Raw genomic sequence first — 22,001 nt, 5'->3', positions numbered from 1 at the left:
AAATTTTTATGTCTTTATTTTGAGAGAGAGAGAGAGACAGAGAGCGAGCAGGGGAGGGACAGAGAGAGTGGGAGACACAGAATTTGAAGCAGGCTCCAGGCTCTGAGCTGTCATCGGGGCTCGAACTCATAGACTGTGAGATCATGACCTCAGCCAAAGTCAGATGCTTAACCTACTGAGCCACCCAGGCGCCCCTATAATTTCTACTTTTATCCCTTTTTAAAAAAAAACCCCAGCTTTTAAATATTTAATTTATATACCATAACATTCACCGTTTTAAAGAGCACAATGCTTTCAGTATGTATGCAGAGTTGTGCAGCTATTACCACTATCTAATTCCACAATATCTTCATCATCCCAAAAAGAAACCTTTGGCAGTCACTCTTCATTGCTTTCTTCCTGCACCTCTGGCAACCACTGTCTCTATGGATTTGCCTATTCTGGACATTTCATACAAATAGAATCATAGAATATGTGGTCTTTTGTGACTACTTACTGGCTTTCACTTAGCATAATATTTTCAGGGTTTATCCATATTGTAGCATACCCCAGTGCTCCATTCCCTATTATTAATGAATAATATTCTATCATGTGGATATACCACATTGTATTTATTTAGCCATTAATTGGTGGATTGTTTCCACTTTGTAGCTATTACAAATACTGATGCAGTGAGTATGTGTGTACAAGTTTTTGTGTGGGCATATGTTTTCTGTCCTTTGGGGGATATTCCTGAGAGTGCAGTTGCTGGACCATATGATAACTATTTTTATGTTTTGAGGAACTCTCTTTTTTCCACAGTGGCTGTATCATTTTACATTCCTGCTAGTGGTGTACAAAGGTTCTAATTTCTTCATATCCTTGTTAACATTTATTATTATTGGTCTTTTTTATTATAACCTTCCTACTGGGTACAAAGTGGTCATTCAGTGTGCTTTTCATTTATATGTCCCTGATGGCCAGTAATGCTGAGCAGTATTCAATATGCTTGTGGACCATTTGTTTATCTTCTGTGGAAAAATATCTATTGAGATTCTCCAGCAATTTTATGTTTGATTTTTTAAAAGTTGTTTTTTAAGAGTTTTTTATTCTGTTTTTTTTTTTAATGTTTATTCATTTTTGAGAGAGAGGGGGGAAGACAGAGGACCTGAAGCAAGCTCTGTGCTGACAGCACAGAGCCTGACATGGGGCTCGAACTCATGAACTATGAGATCATGACCTGAACTGAAGTCAGATGCTTAACTAACTGAGCCACTCAGGCACCCCAGGAGTTCTTTATTCTAGATACAAGTCCCTTGGCAGATGACGATTTGCAAATATTTTCTTCTATGATGTAGATTGTCTCCTCACTTTCTTGTCCTTTGAAGCACAAAAAATTTAAATTGTGATATATTTCAGTTTATTTTTGCTTTTGTCATTTTCTTTTGGTGTCAGAGTTAAGAAAACATTGCCAAATCATGGTCACAAAGATTTATTCCTGTGTTTTCTTCTAAGAACTTCATAGTATTAGCTCTTACATTTAGGTCTTTGACCAACTTTAGTTAATTTTTGTGTATGGTGTAAGGTAGGGCTTCAGCTTCATTCTTTTGCATGTGGTTATGCAGCTGTCCTGACACCATTTGTTGAAAAGGCTATTCTTTTCCTCACTGAATTGTCTTGACATCCTTTTTGAAAATCAATTGACCATAAATGTGAGGGTTTATTTCTGGACTGTCAGTTCCATTCCATTGTTCCATTGTTCTGTATGTTTATTCTTGTGCCGGTGCTCTACTATCTTGATTAATGTGGCTTTACTCTTCTAATACTCACATTACAGAAAGGAGCATTTAAATTGTATACAGTGGAGTTGTCTCTTATTGGATTAGGCAATAAAGCTTGTGGGAAAGGCACAAAACAAACACAGGTGCTATTCCCCTTGCAAGTACTTAGGAAGATGCAGCGTTGGAGATCAGGAGCCATTTTTTCATTGGGTAGACAAAGCTGGTTTTTCACATAGGTATTTCCTTGGTTGAGCACCAGAAGTTGACTTCCATTTAGGGGCTCTGCTATTTGAAAAATATTTACTTTAAATACTAGAATTTCAGTACACATAGAAATTGAGTCCAGAGCAGGTTCACCTCTCCTTTCCCAAACCCTCACTGAACATATATTCTCATGGACTGGATGGCTGGCTGAATTGCTGACATTACTCATTTCAGTTGTTCCTTTTTCCTTTCTCTTCTACTCTCCCTTTGCCTTCTGTCTCTCTCTTCTTCTTTCTTCTCCCTCTTCCCCTTCCTTCTTTCTCTTTCCTCCTTCTTCTTTTCTTCTCCCTTCTTGTTTCTTCCTTTCAGATCCCCTCATATCCCCCAACCCACTCTGCTGAATTGCTGTATCATCATGTAGCCGTAATGTGACTTATTATCACCCTAACTTAAGATGTATACAAAACGAGCCAACTTTGTCTCTCATGATTCTGACTTTAGCAGTTAAAATAACTCTTTGGTAAGCAAACTTTAGGCTTTGGTAAATATTTCTGAGGGTTTTGGCTCCTGGTGGCCAGGCAGTGGAGATGATGTTTTAACTGTCTAGTACTCTTATTTTTTTTTCATTTTTAAGTAATCTCTGCCCAATGTGGGACTCAAACTTGCAATCCCGAGATTAAGAGCCACACACTCACTATATGGACTGATCCAGCCAGGAGCCCAACTGTCTAGTACTCTTAAAGAAATAAACCCTTAAGATTTGTATACACAACATTAACCAGTAAGGGGTTGCCAACCCTTCTCCAGTCCCACACACATCTCCCGGGCTGCCTTTTGGTGACTTCTTTCCTAGTGAATGACCTTGTTCATTTATCTTGATGAGGCTCTTTTGAGTGAGATAGGGTAGGGGCAAGATAGTGCACAGTGTGACCTCTCAACACAGCTCTTAGGAACAACTATTAAGCAATTTTCCATTCTTTAACATTTTTCTAGAGTTTAATTCCATTCTGTCAGCATTTGTTGTGCTGCCATCAGATTACCAAGATCTTTAGGGAGATCACTGGCCAGTGGGAAATGGAAGAACAAATAGATGATAAAAAACATAGTTTGCTTATTTTCCTGATTAAAAGAATATAATCCAATCATTAAGAAAAATGTAGGAGACCCGGAAAAGTATTAACAAAAAAGTAGAATGTGTATTCTCAGCAAGGGTAATATTGCCTCCAAGGGGAAAAAATTGGTTTCTTGGGGAGGGGGGGTACTAAAATCTTAGATAAATATAACACAGTATATAAGAGATATTTTGATTTTATAGGGGACGGATGATTAGGAAAACATATCTAAAAAGGCTCATTGCATGGGGGTAGTTCTCCTCAAATTAACATTGTTGAAGTCCTAACCTCATACCTCAGAATGTTACTGTATTTGGAGATAGAGCCTTCTAGAGGTAATTAAGGCAAAAATGAGGTCCTTAGGATAGGTCCTACTCCAGTATGACTGGTGTCTTTATAAGAAGAGATTAGACAAAAGGAAAGACCATGTGAAGGCACTAGTCTTCAATAAATTGTATGCTCCACATGAGCAGAGGCCTTTCATACTCACCCTTCAGTTTTATAATCTTATTAGTAAGTACTGTTTACAAGAAAGTTACTCTTCCATATCAGTATCCAATTTGAACCTCAAAATTGCTCTCTACTGTGATTAGGTATTAAGATTTCTATTTTATAGACACCTCTGAGCCTTTATCATAGTGTTCCCTCTGCCTAGAAAGACAAGTTCCCTTCCACGTACCTCTTTTCTTTGTTAAAATCTTTCTGGATATAGCTTCCTCCAGGAGCCTTTCCTTAACGCCCCCATCCCATGCTTCCTAGGCACTCCGTATTTCCCACCATGATGCCATGGTATTATTTCTTCTACCAGACTGTGAGTAGGAACTCTGTCTCATCACTGGATTTCCAGCATCCAGCCGAATGGCAAGATATTCCTGATTGAGGAATCAGGTCATAGAGCTAAAACTTGAACTTAGTTTGTTTAGCATCTAAATTGAATTCTTTCTCAACTATACCATGCTGCTTCTCTAGTAATTCATCTGAGTTATTTGTCATATCAGGTATGATTTTATCTCTGAATACAGAAGAATGCTGATGGATTCTGCTCTCTCTACTATGCTAGAGACCTCTTTTACATTCTGACAGTTTCAGGGGAGTGTGTGTGTGTAATGGGTTTAAAGTATACCTTGATTTGTTCCCCAAAGGGTTTTGTATTACCTACTACACTGAGAAAGCCTCCTGGAAGTCCTTTTGTAGTTTTCCAGTAATATCCTATTAGAGATTGTGATTCAGACAGATTCCTTCTTCCTTCCAGCAGTTGTTGGAGATGGGTATTGGACAATATCTATGGTAAAACATGAAGTTAATAAAGCTGAATCCAAATTGTAGGTACACCAGGATCATAACTGTTTCATTTCTTTTTTTCACATAGACTCTGATGGTGTTAGGTCCTGGGACACAAGAGTAAATAAGAGAGGCCTCTACTAACATGGAGCACACAACTTACTGGAGGTGAGTTATGAAAACAGATGAATTCTACTGCAGCAGGGTAGTGCTGGAGCAGAAATAGGGACAGAATGCTATGAGGTCTGACAACCTCAGCAGCTGCTCTTCGTGGAGATATTTTGGGAAGTCGTCATATATAAGCTGGGTTTTAAAGGAGAATAGGAATTTGTCAGATGAAAAGTGGGAAAGAATTATACAAGGGCACTAATCTATGGAAAGAGCTGGTCTAAAAATGATTATCTATATGGTGAAGAACTGAAAAAAGAATATCCCCAAATCAGTAGGTGGTGTTTTTATGGTTGTGGAATTATAGGTAGGTTTCTATCTTCCTTTTGCCTTTAATATTGTTGCTCTGTTGTGTTTATAACAAAATGAAATAGCAGCCTATGATTGTTGTAGCAGGATATTAGAGTGAATTAGTTAATGTCTTATTGCTTGTATTTGTCCTTTTATTTTTAACATCCAGATTAAAAAACTAGTAATGCCCAATTGATTACATTGTTATTAGGTTTTTTAGGAAAGGGTACAGAACAGGATACCATTTGGTTCCTTTTTTGATAAACAGACCCTGTTTCAATTTCCTTGAGTTTCCATTGACTGGGTCTCTTCTGGGAGGCCAGGTTAGGCCTGGTCGTGGGAGGCAGGAGTTATCCTTTACAGAAGTATATGAGAAAAAAGGGTCTTTAGCTTTGTTGAGCATAGAGAGTTTGCCCTGGATACAGTTAGTAGAGTGTGTTCAACCTAGAAGGTGAGACAGAAAAGTCTGGCTGTGAGGGATCTGGGAGAGAGCAGATAATTTTAGTTACAAGGGAAGAATCCACAGATGGAACTTTCAGAGGCACTGTGGGTCCTGAGAGGAGCGCGAGAAACGCTGAGCAGGTGAAGTCAGGCTGTACAGGAAGCGAAGTCTACAGACACTTGGCTGGGGGTGGAAGGTTCTTTTATGTGCAGTCCAGCAAGTCTTGCCAGGGAAGAGGAAGCCATTTACAGGCACTGTGCCAAATCCAGCACCAGCCCCTGGAGGTTTTCCCAAAGCAACTTTAGAGTGAGGCTGGGTAGACTTCTCAGTTTAATGATGATTACAACAGACTGGAAGATGTCTGTTTCCTGATTTTATTTGTGGAAAGAGGATTTTTTAAAAAAGACTTTTAATTACTTCATATTTGAATCATCACACTTTTTTATTTTCCCCTTCAGAGCATATTTTTGTCTGTCCCTTTTGCCTAACAGTTATTTCATCTGAATCAAAACCAAACTTATTTCTAATGGTCTTTTTTTTTTTTTTTGCATATCTTTAGAGTAAGCTTTGCATTCAACATGGGATTCAAACTTACAACCCCAAGATCAGAGTCTCACACTCTACTGACTGAGCCAGTTGGTGCCCCACTAATGTCTTTTTGATAATCTTTAATCTTAGTTCTCTTCTTTAAAAATGTAAAATCTTTAGGGGCACCTGTGTGGCTCAGTCGGTTAAGCATCCGGCGTCCGCTCAGGTCATGATCTCATGGTACTTGAATTTGAGCCCCGCGTTGGGCTCTGTGCTGACAGCTAGCTCAGAGCCTGGAGCCTGCTTCAGATTCTATATTCTCCCTCTCTCTCTCTGACCCTCCCTTGCTCACATGGTCTCTCTCTGTCTCTCAAAAATAAATAAAAAACATAAAAAAAATTTTTTAATGTAAAATCTGCAACTTTAGCATGTAGTTGCAGAGTTGTGTTTTTCCCAGTAACAGAAGGCAAGTGTAGGTTTACCATTTGAATAGTGTAATAATTCGAACGATCAGGTTATGAGTGCTAGAAGAGTGTCATCAGTGGAGACAGGAGAGGCAAGGTAAGGAAAATTGCAATCTTGAAGCACTGTTTTCTAATGTCTTATAATTTGTATTATTAGATAGGTATTTAATGTATTAAAATATCTTTCAGAACTACATTAAGGGGTGTCTGGGCGGCTTAGTTGGTTAAACATCTGACTTCCAGCTCAGGTCATGATCTCACTGTATTTGAGTTCCAGCCCCACGTCAGACTCTGTGCTGACAGCTCAGAACCTGGAGCCTGCTTTAGATTCTGTGTCTCCCTCTCTCTCTGCCCCTTCCCTACTCGCACTCTAAATCTCTCTCTCTCTCTCTCTCTCTCTCTCTCTCTCTCAAAAATAAAGAAACATTAAACATTTTTTGAAAAAAGAACCATATTAAGGGAAATGGTAGAAAAAACAGGAAGGGATTACCTCAGAATGGTAGTATTTGTTGGACATATGATCATTTCTTTTGCCCATAAAATGCTACTTTTTTCAGAGATGGTTTAAACAATTCTATGTCCTCTTATGTTATTTGTGGGCAACCCAGGTACATTGGATCAGATACTAAGTTGCAGATTTTCACTTATCTTAAGAGCCTGCCTTGCTGTGGCATAGGTCCAAAGATGAGATGTCACCTCTGCCTGAGAAGTCCTACATCATTTTTAATTTTTTTACATTATTGTTGTAGTACACACATGTTACTACATGGGTGAGTAAAAATTCTTATTTGCAGGATCTTCTCTGATTATAAACAGAAGAGTAGCTTCCACTTTCATAGAACCTCCTTTGAATTCGAGTATGGTGCATGCTGTGGTAAATGGTGGTAGCTTGCCAACTCATTAGCAAGGTCAGTTTTCTAGATGATATAGTTACAAAATACAGGCCCTTCTCTCATCAACAGATAGTTTCAGTAGCAAAGTCAAAGTGATAAGACTTAAAATATTTATTACTTTTAAAAGCACCCATCCTTTAGTGACCAGCAACCTGGACACCACACCTTTTTTAAACAAAGACAACTGATATATTTAGAGATACCCTTTTCTGGAAAAAAAAATTCCTAAAATGTATCATTTCTCAAGCTACATTGGGTCTGTACATCATATTCTTTCTCATTCCATTTATCTTATTTCCTTAGGTCAAATTAAATACCTGCATGATACCTTTTGCTTAAATTCTTTAATAACAACATTCTGTACTTAGCAGTACTTTGCCTAAGACCCAATTAGCTGTTCCATGGAGAATGTATCACACAGAGTTTTATTTCTAATAATCAAGGCACCTGTGTGGGTTGACAGCTAGAAATACAAAGATCTCATTGGAGTAGAATGCTCATGTAAAAGGGCTAACTGATTTTCCAATAAAAGCATTTTTGGTTTCTACCTTTATTCATTCAGCTATAGGAGGTACATATGTAATATTTGTGGTATAATGGTGACATCATGAGAAGTTAAATAATATATTAATTTAAGGCATCAGTATAACAGATGTAACAAGACACTGAGAGTCCAATTAATGCTATGAAGTTGTTAAGGAAAGATATTGTTGTTGGTTAGAGTGGTAAGGAAGAGCTTTGGGAGGACTGTAGGATTTTTGTTCATCTACTCATTTGTCACATGTTTATTGAGTGCTTACTAAGTTCTTTCTTGGAGCCTCTTTAAATGTTGGGCATACAACAATGGATAGAATTCAGTAGTTCTCTGCTCTTGAAGTGTTTACATTCTGGTGGGAGGACAAGACATAAAGAGGAAAAAAATCAATTTAACAAGGAATATCTGAAAATGGCCCTGTAGAACTTTAATACCACGAGTGCTATGACAGAGTGCCTTGAGATGATACTTCAGATTTTTGGCCAGTATAGGCTGTGATGTTTAAGCTAAGACCTGAATGATGACAAGAAGGAACCAGCTGTGTGATCTGGACATTACAGTGCCCAGACCCTTAGGCAGATAGGAGCTTGGTATGTGGGAGGGACCAAAAGGTGAGATCAGAAAGGTTGGTAGGAACCAGATCATGTAGGACTTGTAGGTTTTTTTGATGAGTTTGGATTAAATGCTAATTGCTGTGTGGTAAGCTGTGGGAGTGCTTTAAGCAAAGGAGGGCGATGAGATGGCTAATTTTTTAAAAATTTCAATCTAGATGCTATGTGAAGAATGGATTTAAGGAAGGCAGGAGCAGAAGCAGGGACACTAATGAGGGGGCAACTAGAAGTCTGACTATAGTGTCTTTTACAAGGAGAATAGTGGGGGGGGATACAGTGAAGTAGCTAAACTTGGGATGTTTTATGTATAGAGCCTACAGGACCTGCTAATGGATTTGAAATGGGACCTGGGGGAAATAGAAATCAAAGTGACTTCTAGGTTTCTGGCTAAGCAACTGGGTAAATGATGGTATATTTTGAAGGAAGGGTTGAATTTCGAAGGAAGGATCCAGGAATTTCAGTTACGGAGTAGATAGACATGGCTTATGGAATAGGTTTTTAAGATTTGGTAAAAAACAATTTTTACTTAATGCTTCCAAGAACAGAGGACATCAAATTCTACTTGATAAATTAAAAACAATTATAAATGTATAGTTTTTCTCCTACATCATAGGTTGTCAGGAGAAGAGGTAGATCAGGAAGGTTGGGGAAATAAAGAGTGGAAAATAGAAACAAGGGGAATAAGCAAATCAGAGAAAGACACAGACACAGAGAGGTACAGAAAGAAAAATTATAGACAAAGAAGACGATACTGAAAATTGACATAAAAGACATGCATATCCACATAGATTCTGAATTTTCCTGTATTCCACATTTAGAGTTAAAGAGCGATGAAGGAGGCAGTTGTAAAGGAGTTCAGAACATTTTTCCTTTATTGTAATTGACTATAGAAGTTATACCAAGATACTGACCAAAAGCATATGAAACCAAAACTTTTTCAAAAGTAGAAAAATTGCCTTTATTCCATTTTTTGCGATTAGAGAGGATCTTGCACCCTGAAATATTTCCAGGATGAATATGGTTTTTATACTACAAGAGACTCCTAAATACAGAGAACAAACTGAGGGTGGATTGGGGGGTGGGGGAGAGGGGAAAGAGAGGAGAGAGGGTGAAGGGCACTGAGGAGGGCACTTGCTGGGATGAGCACTGGGTATTCTATTTAAGCCAATGTGATTGTAAATTATATTCATAAAAATAATAAAAATGGTTTTTATAATTTTTTATTAGCTAAGTTGCAGGTTGAATAATGATTCGAAAAATGTATCAGTAGCAGAGCACAATTATTCACTTTTGTAAAGAAAGGGGACACCCAAAAGGGGTTCTTTCTCCTTAATGCAAAAAGTGACATTAACTTCAATTAATAGGTTAAGTTGAGCTACAAGAATAAACACATAAACAAATACACAGTGAATATATACATATGTTCCACACCATACCATACTATACTGTAACCCCACCTATTTCTTGATGTAATAGTCTCCATTTAGAATTTAAAAAAACACTTTGATATTTTTGTTTGATTATTGTAAATAGGATCTATATTCATCCTGGACCCATTGTTTATTTTCTTAAAAATTGGTTAAAATGTGTTTATTAGAAATCCACAAGAACCTACAAATGAATCAATTCAACAGGGAGATAAGAGTACCAGATTTTAGATAAGGGTATTAGTAGAAGACCAGGAAACATGCTGTGCATACTGTAAGAGGAGGTATATTATCAGGTCTTCTCTCTGCTTCACTCCTAAAAGGCCAGTGAAATTTTATCACAAATAATAAAAATATTTGAGAGAGTTTAAGCCTCCTCTCCTCTCCTCTCCTCCTCTCCCCTCCCCCCCTCTCCCCTCTCCTCTTTGGTTTATACAGATTAGATATAGAGATTACTTACACTGAACCTAACAACCCTGAGATCAGGAGTCACCTGTTCCACTAATAGAGCCAGCCAGGTGTCCCAGGATTTTTCTCTTTATCTCCCCCTTTCCTCTTTCTCTCTTTCCTTCTCCTTTTTTTTTTTTTTTAATTCTTATATTTCTTCAAGAGGACATGGAAAAAACAATTAATACATTAAAAATGAGTTCTGTTATTTGTGAATATGTCCTAGTATTTCTGTGAAAAAATTGGAATAAATTTCTTAAAACCTATGTTAACATTCAAAATAATACTATGAAACTTGATTTATCCTCTTTTCCTGGCTTCTTACCTTTTAGGATATTTATGATACTCTTCATAATATTGTTACCATCAGGGTGAGCTCTGCTGGCTCCAGGACAGAACGAGGCCATGGGCACTGAGAAATGTCTGAGGAGATGACTGGGGGTGTGTTATGATTTATAAAGACAGATTATCACTACCTCTTGTTAGTGAATAATATTAAATATCTGCCACAGAGGAGTTCTGTATGAATGGTCATTCAGGATAGGGAGCTACAACAGAAAATAGCCTGCTTCATATGGAAAGTTTTATGCAAGAAGTATTGCTGTTTGAGTTTTTCTTCGAAGTTTCAAGGTGAGTTTTGATTATTACATATAAGTTCAAAGGTTACATGAATAGGTTACGTATGATGAAAGTATCTTAAGTACTGAGAGACATCTTGACATGAATTATCATTTAAACCACACAGGCGCTAGTGCCCCCTATTGTTTGCCACGTGGCTGTGCAGTTTGGTTTTATGTGAGACTGTGGGTGGGTAGAGTGGAGTGCTTTCCTGGCCAAGAATAAGGCATACTTCCTGACATACCTTCTCTACACACATTCTTACTCAGGTGACAGATTAGAAAAGATTTCAGGAGATACTTAAGAGGAAGAGATGAGAGTAGAGAGGGGGAGTCTGAGATGTGTTGCCCATCACTAAGTATTTCCCTCTCATATGATATTATTCAACCAGGAGTTCTTTAAAAAATACTAGCAGTATTGTTATTTTAAAGCTTATTTATGTGGCTCTCACAGATATCCTAACAACTCCCTTTTTACCTTCAAGTGGAATTATTGCTAGTCTGTGTTTGGTTGATGGTCATGTCAGCAGGAGGTATGGTGATTGGGAGAGCGCCGGGAGCCAAGGAAATGATTCTTGTGTAGGCTTTCCTGCTAATTAGCTGTGTGCCCTCAAGAAAGTCTCCGCCTTGCTGGGCACAAACGTCTTCATCTATAACAGGGGTTGATAACCTTTTTCAGTAATGGACCAGCAAGTAAATATTTTAGGCTTCACAGGCCACATATGGTCTCTTGTTGAATATTCTACTTTGGTTTTACTTGTTTGTTATAACACTTAAAAAATAAAAACCATTCTTGGGATGCCTGGGTGGCTCAGTTAGTTGAGCATCCAACTCTGGATTCTGGTTCAGGTCATAATCCCAGGATCATGGGATCAAGCCCTGCATCACGGTCTGCACTGAACATAGAGCCTGCTTGGGATTCTCTCTTTCTCTCCCTCTGCCTCTCTCTCTCTTTCTCTCTCTCTGCCCGTCGTCCCCAACAAAAACAAAACTATTCTTAGCTCCTGGGCCATACAAGGCAGGCTATGGTCTGGATTGGGTTTCCTTGCCTTAGTTTGGCAACTAATCTATATAATTACAGATTATAGAAACTGCAAGTTCAAACTCTTTCTTTTTACTTTTCCCCTCTTCCTTTTCTATTATATAGATCAATATAGATGTAGGACTGTGAGGAAAACCAGGCTAAAGAGTAGATTCTGGAGTCAGGGGTTTTTGTTTGCTTGTTTTTGGTTTTAAATATTTATATATATATATGTTTTTTTTGTTTTAAATATTATATATTTTCATGATATAATTTCACTTGTAATTTCCTTGGTTAAATTTGATTCCTATTTCCTTATCTCCTATTCTTCCTCAGCTCTCCAAACATATTATTGTTGCAGACTTTGAGTCTGGAGTTCTCTCTTGTCCAGCAAGAGAGCGGACACAGGATTTAAATATGAGAGAGGCTAACGTCTGGGAGGAGATACGAGCTCCGAGTAAAGGTCCTTGCTCTGTATTTATTAGGATCAGGATCAGAAGGCTCACAAATGTGATGGATGTGCAGAAAGAGTCAATGAAACTGAACATTAACTCATATGTGTGAGGGAAAGGGGGTTTCGAAGATATCTGGTGTTAGGCGTTTGGGTCATACAAAACAAAATCCTGGTGCTGAGCTGATGGCTGTTTAAGTAGGCAGGCTCCAGGCACTGTGTTTGTTTAGCTTAACTTGCCTAGGAGATAAGACAGAGCATGCTACCTCAGGGTCTACAAAGCACCTTTCTTTTGCTATTAGCTCCTCTCCAGGCAATTTCACCCTGCTGAGGAGTGGGGTGGGTGGGTGTCTATAGCCCTGTTTACCTATTCTGGACTTTCTGTTCTGTGAAAGCAGCTTTCTGCTTTTGTACTATATTGGGAGCGGTTCTCCGTTTACCTATCCTGGATGCTTTCATCCTGTGGCTTCCCATTCCTATGCCATTGTTCTATACTGGGGGCACTTTTGCCCTGTTATCTTGGATGCTTTCATGATGAGCCTTGTTAACCCATTGGTGCAAGCTCAGGGAATTCTTGATTACTGCCCACATACTATTATTTACCATTCAGTAGTATTCCCCAGATTTCTTACTGCATATGGATTGCTGGGAGAAGGAAACAGGTTAGTGGATTGGAGATATGACCTTTCATTTACAAAAAGGGCAGCAGCCTTTTCTTTTCTTTCTTTATTTTTTTTTTGCCTAAGCAAAGACATGAGTATTAAACTGGCAGACTTCAGCAAATCTGAATTCTGGGAGGGACCTGGGAATGCAAGGGGAGGTAGGGAGAGAATGTTAAAAAAATACTCCAGTTCTTTCTTTTTGATAATGTTGAATGTTGTTTCTCACATTTAACCAACAGTTCAAAGCTCTGTTTAGAGTCCCCTTAGCCCACTTTGGAATGTGATCACATTTTGGTTTCTTTAAAGTTAAGACTCCCAAGAGGGTGCTATGGACCACACACCCCAAACTCCCCACTTTCCTTCTACTTTTTAATCCCACCAACACACCCTAGTCCTGTGCCTCCTCGTGATTTTCCCCTTTTCTCTGCCTCTCTTACATGATTTCTAACAGTAGTCAGGAGCTGTCCAGTGACATCACTATCCCTACATGGCCTGGTGAGTTTCTCCACTGTTGCTGTTGGCAGGTGCAGTTGGTAAATTGGCCTGGCCCCCGTTAATGTCATGTGGTCCAGTTACTGACTTAGTGCTTTGATTCCACAACCACTTTGAACATTTTCTTTCTATCCTAAGGCAGGCACATTTGGTAAGAAAGCCTTTACCAAGCTCTATTTTTTTCACCTTCTGTTTACTTCACCACCACAGTAATTTGGTAATGGCTCCCTCTCCTCCACAGAAATGCTCTCTCTGCCTCTTACTTTGGAAAGCTTACTAGTGATTTTGGCACTGATACATGGAATGGACACTTTTTCAGCCCTTTCCTAACTGAACATCTTTGTTGCAGAGACACTGTTGGTCATTGGCACACATTGAAATGTTTTATTACCAGGTTTCTTGGATCATTTTCATGCTTCTTGCCGCTCCTTCTCATGCAGCACCACTCCTGTTCCACCCCCCATGCCCCTGTCCACTGTTGTAGTGTTGCTGTTTCCCTGGGTTCTTTCTAAAGCCCTTTTTTCCTACATGCTCCCTTGAGCTGGGTTCATTTATTTCTCAGTTGTTAACTGTCCCCTCCATGCTTATGGCCGTCACATGTGCATTCCATCCTTTTTCACGAACTTCACTCTCTTTTATCCAGATGCTTGCCAGACATCACAGAACTCAGCTCACATCAAACTTACCCCAATAGCTTCTCTTAAAACCTGGAGCTCCTCTTTTATTCCCCATCTGAGTTACCCAAGTCTCTCAAACCAGAAATACGAACATCTTCCTAGACCTACATGTTTCTCTTTTGTCCATGTCCTTCCCCACCTACTCATTTAGCAAATTCTGCTGATTTTCTTTGATAACTGTTTCTCCTCTGTATCCCTCCTTCTCTGCTACCATGTCACTAATTTAGGCTCTTCTCACCCCTCTCTGGTTTTTCTCTAGTTTTGTTTCTGTTAAGTCCATCCTTGCCTGTGTAGCCATATCTAAAATTTAAACTTGTTGCCATGTCACACTCCTTAAAAATTTTCAGTGCCTAACAGAATAAAACCCAAACTCCTTAGCATGCCTGCACAACTCTTTATGATCTGCTCCTCCACCTCTTCAGATCTGTTTCTTGGTATTCTTTGTCCACTTTCCCTTCTAGTAACACCACATTCTTGGAGTTTCTGGAGAAGTACGTGCACTTTCATTTTTCTGTGTCTTTTCTTATGCTGCTTCTTTTGTTCTGGCTAATTCTGTATGTACTTATAAAACTGAGCTTTGATTTGTCCCCACACATTATGCATCCCTCTTTCTACCACTTTTATTGAAGTTATTTGTTGATCTGTATGTCTCCATGGACAGGACACTCCTCTAAGACCTATGGATCCTGTTTGTCCCTCATTGAATCCCAAAGCCTTCCTCTCATTTAATCCCTATGACAACCCTGTGCAGTTGACGTTTTTATACCTATTCTATGGATGAGGAAACTAAGGATCAAAAGAAGCTAAATAAATATCTTGCTCAGTATCACACAACTAATGTAGCAGGAGAGCTAGGGTTTTGCCAGTATTTACACAGACTAGTTACACATTCAGAATGAAACAATAACTTGCAGTAATTATAAATTTGAGAAATACCCACTTTGATCAACATTATTTTGTGATTTGGGGGACAATGGAAAGAACAGTAGATTTAGTATAAAGACCTAGGTTAAAATACCTTTTTAGCCATCTCTAGCCAAACTGGTTCATGTCACATTATCTCCTCTGAGCTTTACCTCATCTTTAAAGTGGGCACAATATGAATTGAACAAGTACTACAGGTCAAGTGCTTTGTAAGGGCTGTACATATAGGTGCAGATATGACTTCTTTCTTAGTTTCTCACTTGAGTTTACCTATATGAGTACACCTCAAAGAACGGATTCCAACAAGATACTGGTTTTTTTTTCCCCACAGTATTCTACCTCAACCTCTTTACTTACAAATCAGAGGTATTTCCCTTTAGTTTTAAGAAGTAAATGAATGAATGTTTAGTATCACTAGGAGAGTGCAACATTTAGAATGCCCTATACAAGCTGGGGAATACAAATGTCCACTCCTTGGAAAGCACATACCTTAACTTGAAGTAGGATTTCATGTGTCAGATAAATTGGGTCAGTCTGTAAGTGAAAGGAGCTTGTGTTGCTCCAGCCACAGGGCTTCTTACCCTTCCTTTTGTTAGCAGTAAACATGATGCTTCACTCTCCCTCTCTGCTCTGTTGCTGCTTTTGTTACCAGAGGGTTCACTTTGCAGATTTTTTTTTTTCTGAGCCCTATCACTTTTCTTGATAGAGTGTCCACTGTTAAGTTGCCACCTATGGGCATTATTTCCTGTAGGGAACCTAGCTAGTGTGTGTATAAGAGTCATTCAGACAAAGTTGTTTTGGTGAGGAGATTATAGGATTTTATGATCTGCAACACTGGAGTCCCAATTGAATTGCTACAAGTGCCTACCTGTAAAGGAGGAGGATTTTTTTATTCATGGGCTGATAGAGTTTCAAGTTATTATTAATTTGTATAAAAAGTTTTTAATGAACTGTTTTACATTTACTATATGTCTTTACCTTAAAATTTCATTTAAAAATAGTTCCATTCATTTAACAAAAATATGTCAAACAACCATCTGTATGCCAGAAACTACTCTAATAAGGGGATAGAGTGGAGACTAAGGGGGACATGTATTCCATTTTCCTTGAGTTTGTGGCTTAATCTGGAAGCTATACTTTAAACAGGTAGTTATCTTCGCATGTAATGACTAGAATGACAAGGAAAATGCAGGGCTGAGGGAAGCTGTAATGGACTGTACGCCCCCTTTTCTAGGAATCACTTCTTATACCTAGTCATCCACCTACTTATTGTTAAAGCTGACCCAGTGATGGGGTCACGGTTGATTGATTCAAAGGTGAGACCTGTTAAGCCAAGCCAATAACTTCTTCCCCAGAAATTTTTAAAATGTAACAGAGACAGGAAGGTGAAGGAACTTCTGGATGTCTGAATAGTAATGGGAAACCATGGGAGCTCTTAGGGTCACCGTAAGTCCTAGAGGAGGGGAAGAAGCCCCAGTAAGAAAGTGGGAGGAAATGAACCTGAAACTCAGAGGTGTGGAAACCAGAGATGGAGAGAAAGTTGGGTTTCTGGTTAGAGTTCTTTGTGTGAGATCCAACCAGGGACCCAGAATTTTTATAAAATTCCTTTTGCCTTTTTTTTTTTTTTTTTTTTGCTTGAGGTAGTTTGGGCTGAATTTCTGTAGTATGATACCAGAGCAGTTTTATTCTGATATAGACATGTGTAGCATGGGAACCTAACCCAAATTAGGGAATCAGGGAAAGCCACTTGCAACATAGGTTTACAAGTATAAGAAGAAAAATAAAAGAGGATGCTATAGAGAAGGGTGACTGGGGGAAAAAGGTGGCAGAGAGTGACATTAGGGTCAGGGAAGGCATCACCATAGAGGGAATTCTTTAGGTGATATGCACCTGACTCAGGGAAAGAAGGAAATAGGATGTTTCCAGGACTTTGCCCCTCCATACCACCAGCTGTGAGATGCAAAGTACTTGTTAGTCTTGGGCCCTGAGGAACAGTTTCTTTGCTTGCTGGAGTCGGTATGGGATAGGCCTGGACTGTCCCAGGTATAGGCCTGGACTGGTCAGTGGCTACAGGTGGCAATTGAACAGTGAATGTAATTGGTCTAAATAAAACTGTTTGGTAAGGGTAAAATGTACACTGGATTCTGAAGGCTTAGTATGAAAAAAAGGATTTAAAAATTTCCATTTTTAAATATTGATTACACAATGAATTGATATTTTGACACAGTTTTTTTTAATTTTAATTTTTAAAATTTATTTTTGAGAGAGATAGCATGAGCAGGGGAGAGTCAAAGAGAGAGGGAGACACAGAATCTGAAGACAGGCTCCAGGCTCTGAGCTAGCTGTCAGCCCGATGCGGGGCTTGAACCCACAAACTGTGAGATCATGACCTGAGCCGAAGTAAGACACCTAACCGACTGAGCCACCCAGGTGCCCCAACACAGTTTTTATATAAAATATGTGATTAAGGGGTACCTGGCCAGCTCAATCGGTAGAGTATGCAATTTGATCTTGGGGTTTTGCTTGAGCCCCAGGTTGGGTGTGGAGCTTACTTAAAAATAAAATCTTAAAAAAAAAGTATGTGATTAAAATAAATTTCATTGGTTTTCTTTTTACGTTTTGAATGTGACTGCTAGACAATTCAAAATTCCAATAATGACTTCTGTTGTTTTTCTATTGGGCAGCACTGGTATTGATGAATTAGCCAGTGCTTTGGACTTAAAGTGTTGGGAGTTTGAGTACTTACATAGGTTTACTAGTAGTTTCTGTATTTGTTTATTTTACTGTGGACAGTTTACTTAATTCTTCTCAGTCTGTTTTCATCTATTCAGTGGAGCTGATAGATCATACTCTCTTGTAGAATTGTTTTGAGGATTAAATCAGATTTGGTAGAGTGCCTCCCGTGTTCTAGGCACTGGGAAATCATGCTAGCCTCTAATTTACAAATGTTCATTCCTTCCTCGATTCTGTGATATGATATAAATTAGTCATGCTTACCTGTAGGTATTTGAATGTGTTTGGAACTCAGGAGTGACTATGTTGAGAAATTGCTGTGCAGACTCATGACACTATATTAATGTCAAATATTAATGACAGTTTGCATTTTTGTCTTATAATTATTCTCATCTTACAAATAAAGAGATTACATTATAGCCAGGTTGGCCGTGTAGAGTTCCCTAGGCACATAGAACCTGGCCTCATGTTTCCTGCCTCCAGGCTAACTATCCTTCCTTTAAATGCCTGTTTTTCTTCACAAGTTCTTCCACTGGAAGCGCTGAATAGGAATTCTGGTGCCAGATTCCATGCCATAAGTGATGCCTTATCTTCTGAATGTCTTTGATACTCTTGTTCTACAAAAGTGACAATACTAGAATCCTAAAGACCTTGTTTATGCCTCAAGAGATTAGGTAACCAGAAGTGCTTCTGGCCCAAGGCCATTTAAGATAGTGATTGGTTGGGGGCGCCTGGGTGACTCAGTCGGTGGAGCGCCGGACTTCAGCTCAGGTCATGATCTCATGGTTTGTGGGTTCGAGCCCCGCGTTGGGCTCTGTGCTGACAGCTAGCTCAGAGCCTGAAGCCTGCTTCAGATTCTGTACACTTCTCTCTCTGACCGTCCTCTGCTAGCATTGTCTCTCTCTGTCTCTCAAAAATAAATAAAAAACATTAAAAAAAAGAGATAGTGATTGGTTGGAAGAAAATGCTGATGACTTTTATTTTGGCAGAAACAGAAAGGCCTTTCCTGCCCAGGTGGTCTCCATTTCTCTGTCATTAATGTGTGTGCCACAGCTGGCAGTTCCTGGGCTTCAGGCCGGGGACACTGGCAATCAAGATGATTTGGTCTGAATGAGGAAACTTTAATATTGTATCATTTGAAGCACTGAATTTGGCTTTTTGTTCATATGAGAAGTCAATTGCATAGCTTGGAAAGGTTGCTTAAATTTTAGTTGAAGTATTATTTGTTGACTCCAATGTTAGAAAAATAGTTTGCTATCTTATTAAATATGTGAGAGATTTGAAAATTGTATTTGAAACACAATTTGAAAATTGCATTTGAAAGAAAACTATTTGAAATGCAGGGTTGATTTATACATATCTTTTCTTCCCATAAGTACTTGTTTCTTTTGAATCCTTATGTGTCAAGTTGATTTTTCCCTCTTCCCTAATGGGTCATAATAGTGTTTGTGACTCTACTACATTGGCTACTGCAGTCTTTTGGTTGGAAATATAGGCATAGGAAAATATAGAAGAAATTTATATACTCATATATGTGTATTTATATGTATTCCATAATTCATATATGTTTAACAGCATTATCTGAAATCTTAAAAATTATATTTCTTATAATAAGAGAAATGTAATTTATTTTGCATACCAATTTATATATCCACTAGAAAAGGAAGAATTAAAATTTATCTACATCCTTACCACTGCTCATTATTGACAGCTTGATTTTTCCCCATTTCGTGGGTATAAAATGGTATTTCTTAGGATTATCAACTTGTTTAATCTCCCCCCTCTGTGGATTGCCCAGTCATCAATGATATCCATTTTCCAATTGTTGTATTTTGCTTTTGTTGTTGTTGTTTTCTTTCCCGTTTCAAGGAAGTCTTTATATATTCTGGTTCTTCTATCAATTCTTTGTCTTTTAGTTTTGTTTATGTTGTCTTCAGCTAAGAAGAAGTAAGGAAACTTAACAATTTCTTCCTTTGTGATTAGTACCTTTAGTTTCTTTTTAAAGAAATAGCATAAGACTATATGTGAGTTGAGAACGATGTTTTAAAGAATATGTTAAAGTGCCTAACTAGTCAAAATATTGATAAATTAGACTACATCAAAATATAAAATGTGTAGTTTAAATCATAAAATATGTTCATTCTTTCATTCATTTATCAAATATTTATTGCCTACAGTGTGTCAGGAACTTTTGTGGCCTCTGAGGGTATAGCTGTGCACAAAAGTCCCTGTGCTCTTGCACTTCCATTTTGGTCAGGGGGACAAAAATAAATTAAAAATCAAGAACATGCAGTTTATCAACACTGTCATTATCGCAGTGGTGAAATATCCATGACTGCCATAGAGAAACACAGGGAAAGGGAAAAGGGAGTGTCACAGTTATAAATAGAATTGTTAGGGAGGCCTCACTCAGTAACATTTGGGCAAAGACCTGAAGAAACTGAGGTGGTAGTATGTAGTTGTAATGGGAAAGAGTGAACCAAGCTGAGGACAGAGCATGTGGAAAGGCTCTGAAGTGGGAGTGTGCCTGGCTTGTGTGTCGCTGGAATGGAGTCAGGTGGGGGAAATGTAGTGGGAGATGAGGTAACCTGGCACCCTCATACGAGGCCTTGAAGGCCATTGCAAAGGCTTTGTTTGGCTTTTACCTCAATGGGGTGGAAAGGCATTGAATGATTCTGACAGAAGAATGATATAATCTAAATTATAAGGGTCACCTTGATGCCTGTATGGAGAATAATAGTGAGGACACAGAGACCAGATAGGAGGCTCTCACTTATACAGTTGAAATATAATGGTGTTATGGAGTAATGAGAAGCAGTCAGATTTTAGATATGTTTTTATATATTTCATATTTTTCTAAGGTAGAACCAACAAAATTTGATGGATTGGATGTGGAAGGTGAGAACAAGAGAAGAGTCAAGGATGATGTTAAAGTTTTCTGTCTGAGCCATTGTCAGGATGAAGTTGCTCTTTATTGAGATGGGGAAGATTGTGGAAAGAGCAAGTTTGAAAGGAGGAGGTCAAAGATTCAGCTTTGGACATATTACATTTGAAGTGTCTATTAGACATTCAAGTAGAGTTGATGGAGGAGAGGATGCAGAGGAATATATGAGGCTTGTGTTCACGGGAGAGATCCAGGTTGGAAATACACATTTGGGAAGTCTCAGCATATATCTGTTACTTAAAGCTATGGGACTAGATGAAATTACCCAGAGAATGAGTATAAGTTATGAGAAGAGACTCAAGGACTGAGCCCTTGAGTACTTCAGTGTTTAGAGGCTTGAGGTAGGAGGAGGATTCGGCAGAGATTGAGAAAGTCTTCAGTGAGGTAGTGATGATGAAGTTTTGGGGCCAGGAGAAACAGTGTGGAGGAAACCATCCACTGTGTGTGATGCTGCTGACAGATCAAGGGTGATGAGGACTGTGAATTGACCATTGGAGTTAACCATATGAAGGTCATCAGTGACACAGACAAGAGTAGTTCAGTAGAAAGGTGGTAGACAGACTAATTGAAATAGGTTTAAGGAGTAGAAGGAGTTGAATTGGAGACAGTAAATAGAGACAGATTTTTGAGTTTTGCTGTAAATGGGACAGAGGCTACAAATGGAAATGAGAGTTTTTTAAGATGGGAAATATAGCATGTTTATACGTCCTAACATATGTCAAAGGATGCTTAATCAGAGTGGGAAAATTAATGATATAGGGAAATGGGGGAGCATTGATGAGTCTTCCTCTTGAGTGGGTAAGAGTGGATGAAGTGTAATGTAAAATGGAAACACCATTTATGGTAGTAGGGGGGAAGAGAGAATACCATACATGGGCCCAGCTACAGATAAGACAAGTGGTGTCAGTGGTGAGAGCTTGTGGAAGTTCTCATTTGATTGCCATCAGCTAAGAAGGAGGGTTCAGCGGAGGTCCTGTTGGAGATGTGGAGAAAGAGAGTAAGAAATGGAATAGTTGTCTAGGAGAGTGGAAGAATGGGTAATATAGTAGTGTGCTAAGATTGTCTGACTCCACCAGGGGCTCTGTTGGTTGAACTTTGTGGTCATGAATTGAAAATGTGACCCATCTGGTTGAGTGTGTGACCCATGTAGCCATGTTTAGAAACACTGGTACAGTTGTGGGAGAGGTTAGGATTGGCATTAGCTAGTTTAGTATTTTGACAGGTGGATAGGATGAAATGAGAAGTAGGGTTAGGGAGGTGAAGGTTTTACAAGGAAATGATTATTACAATGGGCCATGGATCTAAAGCTGGCTAACA

General features: G+C 38.8%; 1 protein-coding gene across 1 annotated transcript in view; it reads left to right on the top strand.

The window, feature by feature from the left end:
* Window positions 1-22,001, top strand: part of KIAA1211 (KIAA1211 ortholog) — a 259,149-nt gene that overhangs the window by 29,936 nt on the left and 207,212 nt on the right. The window contains exon 2 of the mRNA XM_029945573.1: window positions 4,446-4,525. Within this exon, the coding sequence (XP_029801433.1) occupies window positions 4,503-4,525 (23 nt within the window). The 5' untranslated portion in view covers window positions 4,446-4,502. The remainder of the gene's footprint in view (window positions 1-4,445; window positions 4,526-22,001) is intronic.

Source organism: Suricata suricatta, chromosome 1, assembly GCF_006229205.1.
Source record: "Suricata suricatta isolate VVHF042 chromosome 1, meerkat_22Aug2017_6uvM2_HiC, whole genome shotgun sequence".
Lineage (NCBI taxonomy): Eukaryota > Metazoa > Chordata > Mammalia > Carnivora > Herpestidae > Suricata > Suricata suricatta.
Note: the sequence above shows the minus strand (reverse complement) of the source record. Positions and strands in the feature narration are given on the sequence as shown.